At 48.7% G+C, this 16,255-nt stretch overlaps 1 protein-coding gene across 6 annotated transcripts in view; it reads right to left on the minus strand.

Annotated features, from left to right (window-relative positions):
• SIL1 (SIL1 nucleotide exchange factor) overlaps positions 1-16,255 on the minus strand; it is a 181,838-nt gene that overhangs the window by 2,251 nt on the left and 163,332 nt on the right. For all 6 annotated transcript variants that reach the window (XM_075900131.2, XM_075900134.2, XM_075900132.2 and 3 more), the window contains exons 8-9: positions 7,003-7,099; positions 2,381-2,545 (exon numbers count right to left, since the gene is read on the minus strand). In XM_075900131.2, coding sequence (XP_075756246.1) covers positions 2,381-2,545; positions 7,003-7,099 — 262 coding nt within the window. The remainder of the gene's footprint in view (positions 1-2,380; positions 2,546-7,002; positions 7,100-16,255) is intronic.

Here is a 16,255-nt window from a genome sequence, read left to right on the forward strand (position 1 = left end):
GTCACAGGCTGGAATGGGACCCCAGATGTCTGCTGTGGCAGAAGGAGCTGTTCACTCCCATTTCCCAACAATATGGGGTCTGTTTCCCTTTAAGAACTATTCCTCAAGCTTGGCTGGTGGCCTCCTGTGATAATTACTATGTATGCGCTTCATTAATTAGATCCGAATAGCACAAGTCAGCTTGCTCCCGTATTATCATTAAGGGAAGATTAGGGCTTTTACAGGTCTGATCAGAGTAAATCCAAATCTGCAAAAGAAAAAGGCTGGAAATCAGCAGAGCTACAGTGAAACACGCACAAAGGATGAGCCCTGCTAATAAGCAGCCCCATCTGGAGAGGCCACTCAAGCCTCCCCAAGGTTTCCTGGAACATTTTCTCTGGTCTTTACTTAAGGGACCTCTGCTACGATGCTGACTTTAGTTGGTCCCTTGAGTGGTTGCCCCGGCAGGTTTCACGGCTTTGTGTTTAGACTTCGATTGACCATGTGGGGTGAAAAGGAAGAAAAACTCAGGCAAGATTTCCCTTCCTTCAATCCTGCAGGAAAGTGACTTCCACCATCTGGAAAACTTTATATTCAGCGCACACAGATTGTTCATCCATTCAGGGTTAAACAGAGACAATGAGGCGGGAAAAGCGATTCAGAACCATCTTCTGCTGACATTCACTGAGCTTATTCTGGCATGGGCTGCAGTTAGCTCTTCTTTTTTAAAAATAGCCCATTGCTTTTGAGTCAGTCACCCCAAAGCTAGCCCTTTCCAGTGAATTGTGACATCACCACTCATTCAGATTAATCCAGCGCCTTTTTCCATCCTGCCTGCAGATGCAACAAGGCGGCAGCCTGTGACGTACATTCTGGAAAGCAGTGCGCACACCGAAGGACTACACCAAAACCTCATTGTTGTAGAATAAAACTAGAATTCGTAGGTATGTGCAGATTATCTCAAGACAGACAGTCTGTGAACAGATGGAGTTGCCAGAGGTACAGTATTAAAACAGAGTGTGACTGAAGGGGCAATGTGAAGACAGAAGTCAATGATACAAATTCCATTTTTGTGCCACTAAAGGGACAGTGTTAATGTTGGCCAATAGAAGTTCGCTCGCTCTCGCTATATATAAATATAAAAAGCTTTTCCTGCTGGGTGACAGAATGACATCATCACGCTCTCTGGCCACAAAACTGAAATTGGCCAGAGAGTGGGGGTTGGCAAGTGTAGTGAGCATGGGGCGCAGCCTGCTAGTATTTTAGCTAACTTCAGATTAAAAATATATATATATATATTTCCACCCCCTTATAAAAATTCCCATTGAAAACAACTCTTAAAGCATATAATCACTTTTCTCCAATGTCTTGAAACCCAAACACTACAGCATTAAAGATCTGCAGGTGAAACTGGCTATATACAGAAGCGAAACTTGACTTAATTGATTTTTATTCTCCAGTGTAATAGAAATGCAGAAAATAAACTACAAATCAAATGGTGGCTAGGAAACAGGGCTTTAAACTAACATTTGCAGCTATAATCAAAGGTGGTACTAAGTAAAATAGGTACAGATGTTTGCTTGGCTACAATCGAAGATTTACAAATGTACAGTCCCCCCAAACTAAAAGAATTACAACATATCTAGCTTGTATGCATAGTGGTGCCCTTGTGACTCTCTGCACTTCACTCACTTCGGCAATGACACGGGAATGATCCACTTCGCTTCCTGGCTCTCCTGCATCCTAGTGCACATTCTTGCTTTAGCACTTCAGGATAGAAACCCCACCCCCAACACACACTGATTTTATTGGTAAAAAGATGCTTAAATGGCTGGATGGTATTTCCAAGATTCAGACACAAGCTCAACCCGGGGAGGGCAAACTTCCTGTGCAATATGGAACCCAGCTCCTGCAATGCTGGGGCAGAGCGGGCCATTCCCCCTCATCCCTGGAGATAGAGGCGATGGGTGGGGGCGGCATGCTGATGCAGCCGCTCAGGAGAGATTCACATGCTGTGGTGCACATTCACACTTCTCAGTGCACATACACATTTGTTCCACACATGGAGGGAAGAGCTCAACGGACATGTTGGGGGAGGCATGCAGGGTCACATACCCTTCCAGATTTGATACGAGGCTTGTACTGAGCATGCTCAGTAACCCTGCTGAATCCCCCTCCCTCTTCCTGCAGGCACAGGTTGTGTCTGCCTGGGGGATTCCCCGGCCCCAGGCCTCTGTTTGGCCTTGGGTAAGTGCCCTTTCATGAAGAGGGTAAGAGCAGCCTTGCACCCCTCTAACTGTTCCTGATTCAGATGCATTTCCTCACTCCCGGAGTACAGCCCACGCGCTCCCCGCCGCCCCCACTCCCCAGGGCTCCAGCAACCTGCCCCCAGCCCTCTTACCTTTTCCACGATGAGGTCATAGAGCAGCGTCACAACCCGGACGTGAAGAGCCCCCGTGCCTTTCTCCTTGAAGAGATTTCGCAGTACTTGCAGGCCCCCCAGCTTGAGGAACTGCAGCTGGGCATAGGGGAAGTGTCTCAGCATCGAAGACAAAGCAAAAAGAGCCTGGCAAGCACAACAGTTAATCAGTCTCCTAGTCTGGCCCCAGCTGCCATTTCTCAATGAACTCTTGCTCTGCAATCTACATTCTGAAGAGCCCTGGCATTCTGGCTTCATCTTCCCTCCCAGACTGTCACAAAAGGCAGCTGATTAACTCTACATAATATGGGTGCGATTTAAAAGCCCATCAGCAATCTCACTTAATGACTTCTAATCAGGGAAAAGAAACAACTGCATTCACTCATGACTTGCTGTGCTGCAAACACTTGCCCTGGCTAATTTAAATCTCACCAGCAAGGTGGCTTCTCTGCAGGGAACTTGAATTTGGTGTCGGATCCCAAACTCTCGTGTGACAAACATGGGTTTTCTGGGAACTCTGGGAATATCCACACAGTGGTCAGAGGTGCGACTGCAGCTTGTGCAGATAAAGAATCATAAAACAGAAGCTTAGAATTGGGAGGGACATCAACAGGTCATCTAGTCCAGTCCTGGCCATGCACTCATGATAGGACTAAGCATTATCTTCTAGATCATCCTGACAGGTGTTTGTCTAACCTGCTCTGAAAAGTCTCCAGTGACGCAGATTCCACAGCTTCCCTAGGCAATTTATCCCAGTGTTTATCTACCCTGACAGTTCTGAATTTTTTTCTAATGTCTAACTTAAACCTCCCTTGCTGAAATGTAAGCCCCTTGCTTGTTGTCCTATCCTCCAAGGTTAGGAAGAACAATTCTTCTCCCTCCTCCTTGCAACAATCTCTTATATACTTGAAAACGGTTATGTTTCCTCTTCGTCTCCTCTTTTCCTGAATAAAGAAACCCATTTTTTTCAATCTTCTCTCATTGCTCATGTTTTCTAGATCTTTATTCATTTGTGTCGCACTTTGCTGGACTTTCGCCAGTTTGTTCAAATCTTTCCTGAAATGTGGCGCCCAGAACTGGACACAATACTCCAACTGAGATCTAATCAGCATGGAGTAGAGTGGAAGAATGATTTCTTGTCTCTTACAACTCTCCTGCTAATTCATCCCATAATAGGGGTTTTTTTGGGGGTAGTCTTTATTTATTTATTTGCTGTTTTGTCACGTTGACTCATATTTAGCTCATGGTACATTACAACCCCCAGGAGAGTCATTTCCCCTTTTGTGTGTGTGATATTGATTGTTCCTTCCTAAACTGAGTACTTTGCATTTGTCCTTATTGAATTTCACCCTATTTATTTACTCCAGATTATTTCTCCAGGTTGTCCAGATCATTTTGAACTTTAATCCTATCTTCCAAAACACTTTTAAGCCCTCCCAGCGTGGCATTGTTTGCAAACTGATCCCAGTGGGACCCCCCACTCATCATGCCCTTCCAGCAGTACTGTGAACCATGCATTAATCTTAGACATGTGGAGACCAGAAGTGGCCATGTCATTCCAGATGAGGGCTCACCAGTGCCTTGTATAATGGCTGTAACACTTCCCTGTTGCTACTGGAAATACCTCTCTTGATGCAGCCTAGGACTGAAACAGTCTTTTTCACAGCCACATCAAATTGGCAGCTTACAGTCAAACTGTGATCAACCAATACACGCAGGTATCTCTGCCTCTGCCAACCTCTTCTGTATTTCCAACGGATCCATCCCCGGCTTACAGCAGAAACGCTTGTCAGTCCCTCAGTGCATGACCCTTGCACTTTTCATTATTAAATCTCATCCCATTTCTGTGGCTCCAGTTTTCAAGGTCACCCAGTTCTTGTAGGATATTCTGGTCCTCCACCAGATGGGCAATACCTCTCAACTGTGCATCATCCGCACAGTTTATCTGCAAACTCCCATTCCGTGCCAATGGCATGAATGCAAATGTCAGCTTGATTATCTCAGCTGCATAGGAAGTACCAGGCCTTCCAAGAGATTGGCTGTGGAGCAGACAGTGACTTTCAGTGGTGTCAGGTACAACACGAAGGTCCTGGCTCTGCCTCCCTACGAAACCATGTTCCAAACAGTGCACTTTAGTGTTCCGGTACAGGCTGTGTGACACATGGCACTTTCGGTGCCCTGGGTCCCCCCTCTGAAATGAGCACACTAGAGGGCACTGTGCTGCCTTGCTGATGTCCAGGACAACCCTGAGGTTCCTGGTTGAAGGGGGGTCTAGGAGCACAAAGGATTTGTATTTGTATTGCTTCAGCTGCAGCGAACAGTTGGCTGTTGCTACTGCTCCCCAAGGAGCGTGATAAACAAATGCAGCCGAGAGCATGGAGTGTGCATGAGGCTCTTTCTGAATCCCGGGCTGAGGTGGGGAAATACTCTGTGCGTAGGGTTCCCCTGCTATGGTGGGGTACGCCCAGGTCCGCAGGAAGGAGCCGGTGGCCATTCCAAAGAAATGAGTGGGAGCCAATGGCAAAGATGTTCTGAATCCGCCTTGTACTAGATACAAGGGGGAACCTGATCTAGGGCCAATGAGGTTTTCACTTTGAGGCTACAGAAATACCACAGGCTCGCAGAAGCAATCCCATTACCGATGCACTGACCCACACAACATGTGGGAGGCAGGGTTCAGATCAAGTGGGCTCTGCTCTCGCCGAACTTCGTGAGCTTGTCTGTCAGGCAGTAGGCTTGTGAGAAGCGCCAAACGGGACCTATGCCCATCACTAGAGCTGAACCCAGCCAAAGATTTTTCTGGGGACTCCGCAGTCTGGATTCTATGGCCAGAGAAAGCCGATGCTCCCATCTCCAGCCCAGGTATTTCTATTTTACAGTCACTTAGTTGCCTGCAGTAGTTTAGTGGATGCTTCTCTCTTCTCCTCACCAGTCCATGGTAACAGCATGCTGGCGTGGTGCCTCCCCAGCACAGCAGGGTGGGAGAGATGGCTCTCATGCACTCACTTCGTTTTCGTTCCAGTGGGAATCAAAGTCTCTCCCAAATGTTGCATGCATTGCAGCTGATTCTGAAGTACCTCAGCAGCCTGTAGTCCTGCACTACACATCAAAGCCACCCCCTTTGTTCAGAAAAAGGCCTTAGATTGTCAGACTGGGTGGGAGAGGTTTAAGTTTTGAAGAGAGACTGTCACATCCCAAAGTTATTTTGCCTGAAAAGGGGCCAGGTTTAGGAAACCAGATGTAAGTATTCAAATTATAAGGAGAGGAGTGAAAACCTTACTTCATCATAACGTAAGAACAAGGGATCACGTAATTAAACTTCATGCCCTGCTGAAAGAGCTCTCTGACAGCCCAGTCAGTAAATTAAAGGAAATATTGGGGTGATTTTTCTGCCCTGACTCTGAACGCTGCCAGAAATGACTCATCTCAGAGTCTTTGAAAAAGGCAAAAGTGTTGCTTTTGGAATGAAGCCGTCTGCAATCAAGGGCACTGGTTTTCAAGCCCTTCCCTAGGTACAACCTCACCATCCCTAGCTGGTTATCTCAGTGCCTTCCTCACACATGCGAGGCTAAGCCAGCAGGAAGCTCAGTGTAATTTCAAGGAACACAGTATAAGCATTTCTAGCAAGTGTAGCTTTACCCATGCCTGCCTGCCCAGCTTCGACAAGGAGGGAACCTTTTCATGCAAGTGAGCACATGCCTCAGTCTTTCCTTCTCCTCTCTGGCCTACACATTCCTTGAGCCTCAGGTGTTTAGCGAAGGCTAAAGGGGAACACTTCCATGGGATCCTCTTTTCAGATACTGAGAGCACCTCACTGATTACAATAATGAGGTTAAGTAAGAGTAGCTCCTTTTTCTGTCTCCCCGTCCCCTGGCGGAATTCACTGCGCCAGAAGGTCACAGTCAAATCCTGGACCTGGAGTTTAAAAGGAGCGAGGTAATTTTATGGCCACTTCTAGCTCTGCCTGTCACGGGCAGGAGGATCAGCTCTCACGCACCAGTGAGTAAACCCATCACTGGACAGGAGAGAGACTCCGGACCCCGACGTGCAGCGCTGCACATTTAGCCAGAGGCAGTAGGAGAGAGTTTCGCTTTCTTCGAACCCTCAGCTATTGGCCCCTGCTCGAGGCAACGTGCCGAAGTGGATGCAGCAATTATCGTCTCCAGAGCGTCAACTCCTATGTTCATTAGCGCATCATCCCCACGTCGAGATGTGCTCCTCTCACAGCACTGCCTGCCCAAGCGCATGAGCTCAGAATGAGCTGAGTTTTCCCTTTGAAGTAGGGCCCGGCCTATCGCTGCTGTGAGGTGACCGCTAATGTACACCGGCAAGGGAGGGGTTTCCCTGTCAGTACACGCCCGCAGCTTCTTCACCGTCACAGGGTCACCCAGAGAGTACTGCAAGAGGAACAGAACCCCACACCTAGCCAGACACTGCTTCTGCCAATGCACCCTGTTATAAACTGCCCCATAGCCATGAACAGGTGACGCAGATCACATCACTGTGATGCACAACACTGGAAGGGATTTCAACACCGAGTGACTTTACACAAGGGTGCCATACTTGGAAAATGTTCACACACACACCCTTTTTTGCCAGCTTACCTTTTTCTTCACAGCCAATGGTTGTTCTGTAGCCAAAATAACCAGCAGTTTTTGTAACGCTCCACCCTCAATCGCTTCCACCTGAACTTTGGGATTGCTAATGGAAGAAGGGAAAAGCAAACATCAGGAACTGGCACTATATCAAAGGGAAACAAACAGGCTAGCACACACTTTGCCGCAGGCTTGCTTGCTTCTAGGTAAGGGATTGGGGGGGGGAGGTTAAATAGTGGGGATGAGTTACTTTCAAGATGCACTGCAAGGCATCAATGAACGTTAAGCACTATTTCAAGTTGAATTAACATGTCTGTGAGAGGGACAGCAGATGGTGATATTTGGTACTGCATACCTCATCTAGGAACCAGCTTTGTCGTTCGGGCAAGCACATATTTTTTTGTGCATAAAACCTGAAGCTAAGCATAAACACTTATTTTAAAAAGCCATCCAGATGCTCCCAATTGCCACGCACTCTCCTTACACCAAAGAAAACTATTAGCAGAGTTAGGGCCATCTCAGTTTGAGTGATTTGCGAGATCCTAGATTCACACAAGGAAAATGCTGGGCAGTCTCCTGATCAGAATGAATACATCCCTGACAGGAGACTGCCTCGGTTCCACTGCCACATGGCCCCTGGCATGAGCATCTGAGACAAGCCGGAGGATGAGAAGGAGGGCCAGTGAGGGAAGCCACAGTAGCCCTCGGTGTGCACCTGAGCATGGAGAACACCGCACCGGCTTGAAATCCGCAACATTTCCAGACACACTACAAGTGGCAGAATCAACAATGAAACCATTTGAGATCCCAAACTGAGAACTTAATATATGGAACATTGCAATCACATTTTTACATAAACTACCATCTATTTTCATTTAAATGTCATGGCTTTTGTTATTTACTTTAATTAATAACTAATTAAAATTGTATTACTTAATTAGGCAACCAGAAGAGATTTGAGCATGAGCCAGAATACATAAACATCTTCCTTCTGCGGTTTGTGTAATCCCTCCCCATGCTTTGTACGGCAAGGGTCACAGGACACACCTGGTCATTTCAAGGGTGCAGATCTGGGTTCTCAGGGACTCACCTCCATTTACCCGCCGTGTGCTAATGGGAGCGAAGCCAATGGGCTGGGCTGCCACGCTGATTAGCAGAGCACCTGTTTGCATTGCCACCCCACCCAGTCTGACTCTCCCCACCTCTGTTGTGTTGAGGTACCAGAACAGACTATGGCACAGTGGGGCCTATCCCAACAGCTGGATATCAGCAGGTTGCCCAGAAACATCGCGGCTCCCTTTGTACTGTTTGGATGAGTCCTGCCTGTGGATCCCTTTACTGAAGTTTTTCTCCTCTTATTGATTGATTGCAGGATCTGTCTAGCCAAAAGCTAGCCTGCACGGTTAGGCCCAAGACAGATATTCTAGAGCTTTTTCTCCATATAAACGTCAGGAGGCAGAGGAAGGCGTGTATGGCACAGTGCTGCTATGATGGGTTGAAATCACACCAGTCTCCTTTGGGTCGCCCCTGATGTGCTGATCATGCCACTGACACCCACCTTCCTGTTCTTTGGGGCGTCCCACCTCCCTGTCCTGCTGGGCTAGATTCTCTGGTCTTCCCGAGCCAAGGCACAGAGTTGGGGGGCCCCTCTGCATAGCGACGCAGACACTGAACCAGTTCAACTCTGGGAGGACTGCGTTTGAAGGGCTCAGCACCCAAGAAACCAACCCCCCAAATTAATCTCTTACTCTGTGCAAAAGTTTCACAGAGAAAAAACTTGTAAGGGCCACCCAATTTACCAACAAAATCAAGACATGCACATATAGTAATTATTTACAGTGGGCTTGATAATCAACAAAAGCATTTTTGTTAAGTATAAAAAGTAGGATTTAAGTGGTTGCAAGTGAAAACAGATCAAAGTAAATTACTAAATTAAAATGAACAAAAACAGATCAAAGTAAATTACTAAATTAAAATGAACAAAAACACTTAGCTAGTTCTAATCGGCTACAGGTATGTCTACACTAGCTCGTTCATTTGAGCTAGGTAGGCAAATGAGGCGACCGGAGTTGCAAATGAAGCCTGGGATTTAAATATCCCAGGCTTTATTTGCATGTTCCTGTCCGGTTGCGATTTTGAAATGTCACTAGCCCGAACTCACTGCTGCGTGGCTACACATGGCAGTGATATGTTAATTCTAACTAAGTCCTTAGTTCGAATTAACTATTGCTCTTCATTCCACGAGGAGTAACAGTTAATTTGAACTAAGGACTTAGTTCGAATTAACATGTCACTGTCGCATGTAGCCGCGCGGCAGTGAGTTCAGGCTAGTGAAATTTCAAAATGGCAACCAGATGGGAACATGCAAATAAAGCCCAGAATATTTAAATCCCGGGCTTCATTTGCAACTCTGGTCGCCTCATTTGCCTACCTCGTTCAAATTAACAAGTTAGTGTAGACATACCCTAGGAAACTTGTTACATGCAAATTCTTTCCCTAAGCAGCTGTTCTAATTTCAAATAAAAGATTCAAATCAAGAGTTGATTTTTACTCTGATTGGGTCTACAACTTCTTCAAAGTTTTCTGTTGACAGATATCCCCTTAGGATGGGCCAGACAGTTTCAAAAGGCCAAATGAAAACATTGCTTCAATAGACTTTCCCCCAGAATGGGAATCCTTTGATTGGCATTCCCCATTCCCATGGAAAACTACCATGTTCAAAATGGATTCTAGTATCAGGTGGTATTGTCACGTCTTTCTAGGACCAACCACAGTAGTTTGGACTTAGAGGACAAACAAGACTATTCACAGGTTGTTGACTTGATCAGCATGCCGTTAAGTTTCCTGGGGCCTCGGTAATGACCTGCATTAGCACATTTAGAATCATAAACTGATATACACTTTATATTTCTAACTTCACATACAAGGAGGACACGGACAAAAATGGGATATACACATTCAGCAGATTGTAACTGTAAAATTAACGTGTTACATGACCTGCTTTGCATAAAGCTTCTAGCTATGCATACTCATACCAAAATAAGCCGATTTTCTTAAGGCGGGGGAGGGGTGTAGGTACAGCCGTTTTTTAACATGAGGTAAAGGCTCCTTGGTTGGCTATAAAGTCAAGTCAGTGTCCTGATCAATTTCCAGATGACTGGCCTAGTTGCAAGGGGCATGTGAACCGTATCTGCTGAGGGCAATGTGGCTTTGCAAGTGAGCTACACGTGCAGGCTTCTAATGGTCTGGCCTATATACCTGTGTCGCTCGGGGTGCCCAACTCCAGCCCCAACTGGAGGCATAAGAAACATTTCAGATCTGCTGCCATGTAAGTGACAGACGGGAACGAAAAAAATCAATATAATCAGCAGTGCAACAGAAAGTGAAATGTGACTGACATAGGCAGAAGTGATGGCAGTGCAACACCTAAGGGGCGTGCCGGCACTTTGTGCTGTTCCTTCTGGGGTGCCAGGGTCTCATTAGTAAATATCTTCCTGTTACCGCAGGTGTTAACCTGGCAATGATCTCTCCCACCACCATTTCTCACCTTTCCTTCACACCAATTGCTCCATTAGTCCCTTTCGCTTTGTATTCCATCCAGCCTTTGGTGGCCTCTCTCACTTTCCACCTCACTCTTGCTCTTCAGTTTCTATTAACACCCTGATTTCTTTAACACTTATCTGTCAGCTGGCCAGCCTGTGCGATAGGACCAGTCCTTCTGCACACTTGGAGAAGGGACCTTTGTTCCCAAAGCTTGTGAATTAGAAATGATGACTTGGGACCACCATGCATACAGTCTCCCATTACAAAGCTTTCCTTATTGACTATAAATGGCTAAAACCACTGTCCACTGTAAGGGAAGGGCTGGAGTTCCTAATTCTAGTTCTGAAACTGAACTGCCCCATAGCGTGTGGGGCCTGGGCCCAGCTCAAACCCTGGCTTCAGGGCTTCTCATCCTCCATAAGGCATGTGTGCACTTCTGGCAATGCTACTGACACAAGAGGGTAGCAAGGAAGGCAACATGCTCCTCATGGCCTCTTCCCTGGTAGCCCGGAGAGGAGGGTGGGGGTTTACATAGAGTGTGCCCATCACATATGGGTATGTGAAATCCCTGGCCTAGCCAGCCCCTAGGTAAGACGCAGTGCTTGGCACGCTCTACTACCTCTGCCGAACTCCTAGCAGGCACGTGTGCTGCAGCAGGGGGCCTGGCCACAGGAGCTCGCTGCTTCCCAGGCAATATTTTGGGCACCCACTTTGATTTGCAGATTAAAATTCAAATAGAGCAACAGGACAATAAGGTGGCAAGGAGGCTCCAGGGCTAGCGAGGGAGGTTGGGAATCACCATTTCTGAGCTGGGGTCACTGTTCTGTCTCCAACTCATTTTGTCACCTTGGGTAAGTCACCTGGAGCCAGTTCCTGTCCCGCTTTCTCACAGGCTATTCCCCGGGCATGCTACTGCTCAGCTCAAGAATGGCTAAATCCAACAGGCCTCAGTGGCTCATTCTGCCCGGGGGGCAGGAACATTAGAATAGGGGGCCGCAAGGGGGATTCCTTCAATGAATGGGAAGTTCTTGGGGGGAGAGGTACCTTCAGCCTCGGAGGCAACCTCCGAGAATCAGTCGGAAACCCTGCACGTCGAAGAGGCTGACACGCATTAAGCAGATCTCCCAGTCCTGTTGACACCACAGCACATGGAGACACGTTCTCTCGCTTTTTTATTGTGGCAAGTCTAGTCATCCTGGACCCAGAGTGCTGAGCTCTCCTGGGAGGAAGGGGACCACTGTGGCCTCTTCCAGTCTCCTGCAAATACTTCACAGAGGGTTACAGTTGGCCCTGCAGCTTGCTCTCTTGGGGGTGAGCGTGGAAGTGTCTAGATGCTGAAGGCTCCCTCCTTGGTGGGCTTGGAAATGAGTAATTAATAGGTACAGTTGGACCAAAACATCTGGCAGTCTTTGTGCTTGGTCCTAAGCAGCACTTAGTGCCCCTTGGGCATGTGCTTTCTGAGGCCTGGTCTACACCAGGAGTTTAGGTCGGAATTAGCCACTTTACGTCCTTTTTCTGAACAATGAGTCCACACCACCAAGCCTGATCTGCCAACTTTAAGGGCTGGGAAAGTTGATTTCTGTACTCCTGCTTTTCACACAGAGTAACCGTAAATTCAACTTTGCATGGTTAACTTTATCATAGAACACTAGGACTGGAAGGGACCTCGAGAGTCATCAAGTCCAGTCCCCTGCCCCCATGGCAGGACCAAACACAGCACTATGAAGGCAGACATTCTTGGCCTCCGCGAGGTGCCCTACAGTACCCCAGTGTGACCACTCTGGCCTGCACTATCAACTCTGCTGCTCTCCATGGGCACAGGAAAAGGCCCGGGAAAATCTGAATTTCATTTCCTGTTTGAGCAAACCTCCAGAAAACTTACCATTACCAGAAAGCTGCTGAAGCAGCCAGTGACTAGAAACATACAAGAGATAAAGACAGGCACAGTGGGTCATAAAAACAGAAAGACAAATGAGTTTGGGCAGGAGAAGCATCTCATTGAATCAACGGCTTAATATTAACTCATAAAAGTGAAGCAAACACAAAGCCAGGCAAGCTAGCAGAAAAGGATTCTGCAGGGAGATCAGAAGCAGGATCAGTTTGGGTTTTGCTTTTCTTATTGTTATAATGACTGTGTGTTTTGGAGGCGGAAGATCGGATGTGTGGATTCCAGATTCTAATTACCAGGTTGACCTCAATACACAGATAGTGAAAGCCACCTACTAATGGCTTCTTTTGATTCCTTCTCCTCAATAGCTGAATCCTCTATTAACAACAAGTCATGTTTTCTGGGCTGAACAGCAGAAGCACAATGAATCAGCAGTGAGAACAATACAAGGTGGCAAGGAGAGAGAATCCAGCGTGTCTGGTTCCAGCCCAGCGCTCCACTTGCAAAGCTTTCGAGGAAATGGAGGATTTGGGGGGTGGAGGATTTGAAGAGAGCACATTGTTCAAGACAGGGAGAGTTCCAGTCACGTCCAGGGGAATAGGGCTGGCCAATGAGGATTGAATGAGGCTGAGATGTGGTAATGAAGACTGAAGCTCCAGTGCCAAAGCAGAGAAGAGGCCAAGAACAAGCAACTCAGAGGGAATGGTACTTGAGGGTACAACAAAACCAGGCCCTTAAATACCAGAACACACTAGAAACGGGAGTTAAGCTGTTTCGTGTGAAGCAAGAGGCTTTACACAGTGTACGATTTACCTGTGGGACTCAGGGCCTTACGATAGCACTGAGGCAGAAAGCTTAGGCGGAGGCAAGAAAGAGATAGGGCATTTGTATGGATAAGAAGAATACCCACAGTAAGTCAGACAGGATACACATCTAAGTAATAGTAAGCCGCATGTTTCAGGGCATAGGCCAAGCACTACCTGATCGCACTTAAGAGGAACCTTCCTCGATGGGAAGCTATTATTTAATTGTCCATCGTGGGGTGCTTTGCAGCATAGACCAGCCACTCAGAGACATGACACTGGTCTCGCTGCACCCCTGGTTTAACCCTCTGAACCAACTCCCAGGACTTTGCCAGCCACCCCAATGCCAGTTCACAGAGCAGTCCACAGACTTTCCCATTGGATCAGCTGGTGCACAAATTACCAGCCACAATGTCTGTGTGTGAAGCAAAAACTCATCCTGGGCTGAGTCCAAAAAAGAACAAAGAAGTTCCAGCTTTGATAGGAAACCAGCCAGTTCTGGAGCCCTGTGATGGGGTCTGACTCCCCAGTGCAGCGCCTCCTGCTGGCTATCCTGGGAGTTCGCGCTATGCCAGTGCGCCCTCTTCTGGTGAGTCTCACCACTATCACTTCTGGTCCAGGGACCGTATTACTCCTAGGACACAGCACTCCGGCTGTGCCACACTCCGGGTACTGCCCTACTGGGGGACAGCATCACAGTCAGTCAGAGGCAGCCTGGGGATTATCTGGGGGGCCCGGTGTGGGGCGACAGCTGGGGTCATCCCCCACTGACTGCAGTGGCGGGAGCCAGAGTGACCCAGCAGCCTGTTCCGCTTTGCCCCACCGCCCATCTCCCAGCCTGCTGCACTTGGCTTCCTGCCACCACAGTGAAGCAGCTGGCTGGAGGAGGGCGGAGTGGAGCAAGCTGTTGGGTTGCTCTGGCTGCTGCCACTGTGATGAGGGCAGGAGGGAGGGCCAACCCCCGCTCCCCCCTGCGCCAGCCACCCCCCTCCCAGTAATCCCCAGGGTCGCATAGCTGGGGGGCGGGGCCTTTGGGCAAGGGACTGGAGCTGGGGGACTTTGTGGAAACTGGTGGAAGAGGGCAGGGGTGGAGCAGAGGTGGGCGGGGCTGTGGCAGAGGATGTTGCCCTGGGTCCCGCACTTGGGGCACTGTGGGGAGGGTTACCCCAGGCCCCCCAGAGTCCCTCAATCCAGCCACTTTCTCAGCTGGGGGAAGGGGGAACCTCGGCCCATCCACTCACTACTCCAGATCCCAACACAGGGACTCTCCAGATGGCTGCCACTTGCACCCTCTGACCTCTGTGGAGCTCCCCCGGGGCCACTTCCCCATGGCCCGGCCCCCAGCACCCTGTTTGCCTTGGTCTCAGGGCTCCACCTGCACATCCCTGCAGCCTGCCAGGAGCTACCCTCACCTCCCCTGGTCTCTGCCTGCAGTACTGCTCTGTCCAGGGGCTTGCTGCCCTCCGCCTTCAAGGCAGCCAGTCCACATCCCTCCTGCTTCAGGAAAGGGGGGAAGCTGCTCTGCTGTCATGGGCCAGCCCAGCCCAGCCCTGAGTGGCTGCTCCTTGTAGTCTCTCTAATTGGCTGCCTCTGGCTCAGCCGCCCCAGGGCTGCTTTTAACCGCTTTTCTGCCACTGAAGGGCAGCCTCCCCATCACTAGCCCCCAGAAGGGATCTGTAGCTCATTTATCCCATAGACAGCGAAAGGACGGACAGAGGAAAAGCCACTTTGAATGACAACTGTACAAAGAGCAGTCCTTGGAAAGCTCAGAAGGATGATCGATGCTGTTTTTAGACGCTAGATGAAGATCCAGGATGGTTATCTGGGCATGGGACATTTTTGCATTCGAGAGGTCTGGCAATAAAGAGATAAGAAAATAGCCTATTTGGAATCACCATCGGAATGCTGAAAAGGCCACTAACCAAGGGCTCGTTTGGGCCAGGGACGGTGGTACACTGGAACAACTCAGCCATCCTTCACAGGCCACGTCTAGCAAGTGACACTGCTCAGAAAAAGAAAATCCAGGTAACTACTAGCCGTGTGGTGAAATCCAGTCCTTCAAGCAAGTCAGAAATCGGCTGTGAATAAGCAAGGGGACAGCGGAGAGTGCGGATTATATTTTTAAAGAAAAGCCAGGGGCTGATTTGATAGCCAGTGAAATCCAGTCCGTGCTGTGACTGGGACTGAGATGTTTAAATGGCTGGGATTCGGTGCTTGTTTGTGCGCTTTTTTAACCCTCTTCCTTTGTTTTCTGTTTGGGGCCCAGAAGGAAGCTATTTTCTGCAGATCCTGTAAATAACACTGACTCCTATTGCAAACTGTTCTGGAATCTTAGCGCACGTCTCCAATTGAAATCTGTCGTGGGTTAACGCGAGGTTCTTTGCCCCCCCCCCCCGAAACAACTGTTGTGCATCTGTCAAGCCCTCCTACTGCTGTACTACACTGCTTTGCTGGCAAGGGGAGTCCTCCTTCCTGCATGCCCTCGACATCTCCAGGGCCAGAATGGCCCAATGTCACTTTCCTGTTTAAACAGCTGCATGCAACCAGGTGCTGTCTGAGATTCCATCTCAGATGGGATTTGCATAATCCTGATCACTGATCAGCCAGGCCTTGTGCTTTGCTCTCTGGGGAGAAGAGCAGAGTTGGGTCCATGGGAACAGCAGTTGCTTAGCACAGACCTCCAGGTGGCTGTCACCACAAAAGCACAACTGGGATCGGGCACAACTGGGACACCCTCCTGTGCCTCTGTATGGCAAAGGAGCTTTGGCTGGAGCGCCGGACTGCTGAGTACAACAGGACCTTTGGGAGAGCGAGCAGTCTGCTGGGACCATGAGGAGCTGGACCGTCTCAGCTCCAGCATTTTGAGCACCCTGAGCCCCAAAGCCAGGCTCTTGTCAACTCAGCAAATCCTAGGGCGGCCAGTCAGAGTCCAGGGTCACCACACAACACTGCCAGGGGATCAATGTAAGGGGAGACCTATGTAAGGGACCAAGTCCAGTAAGGCTGCAATGATACATTCAAGTAGAAC

The sequence above is a fragment of the Pelodiscus sinensis genome, chromosome 16 (assembly GCF_052426305.1).
Source record: "Pelodiscus sinensis isolate ZL-2025 chromosome 16, ASM5242630v1, whole genome shotgun sequence".
In the NCBI taxonomy this organism is placed as follows: domain Eukaryota; kingdom Metazoa; phylum Chordata; order Testudines; family Trionychidae; genus Pelodiscus; species Pelodiscus sinensis.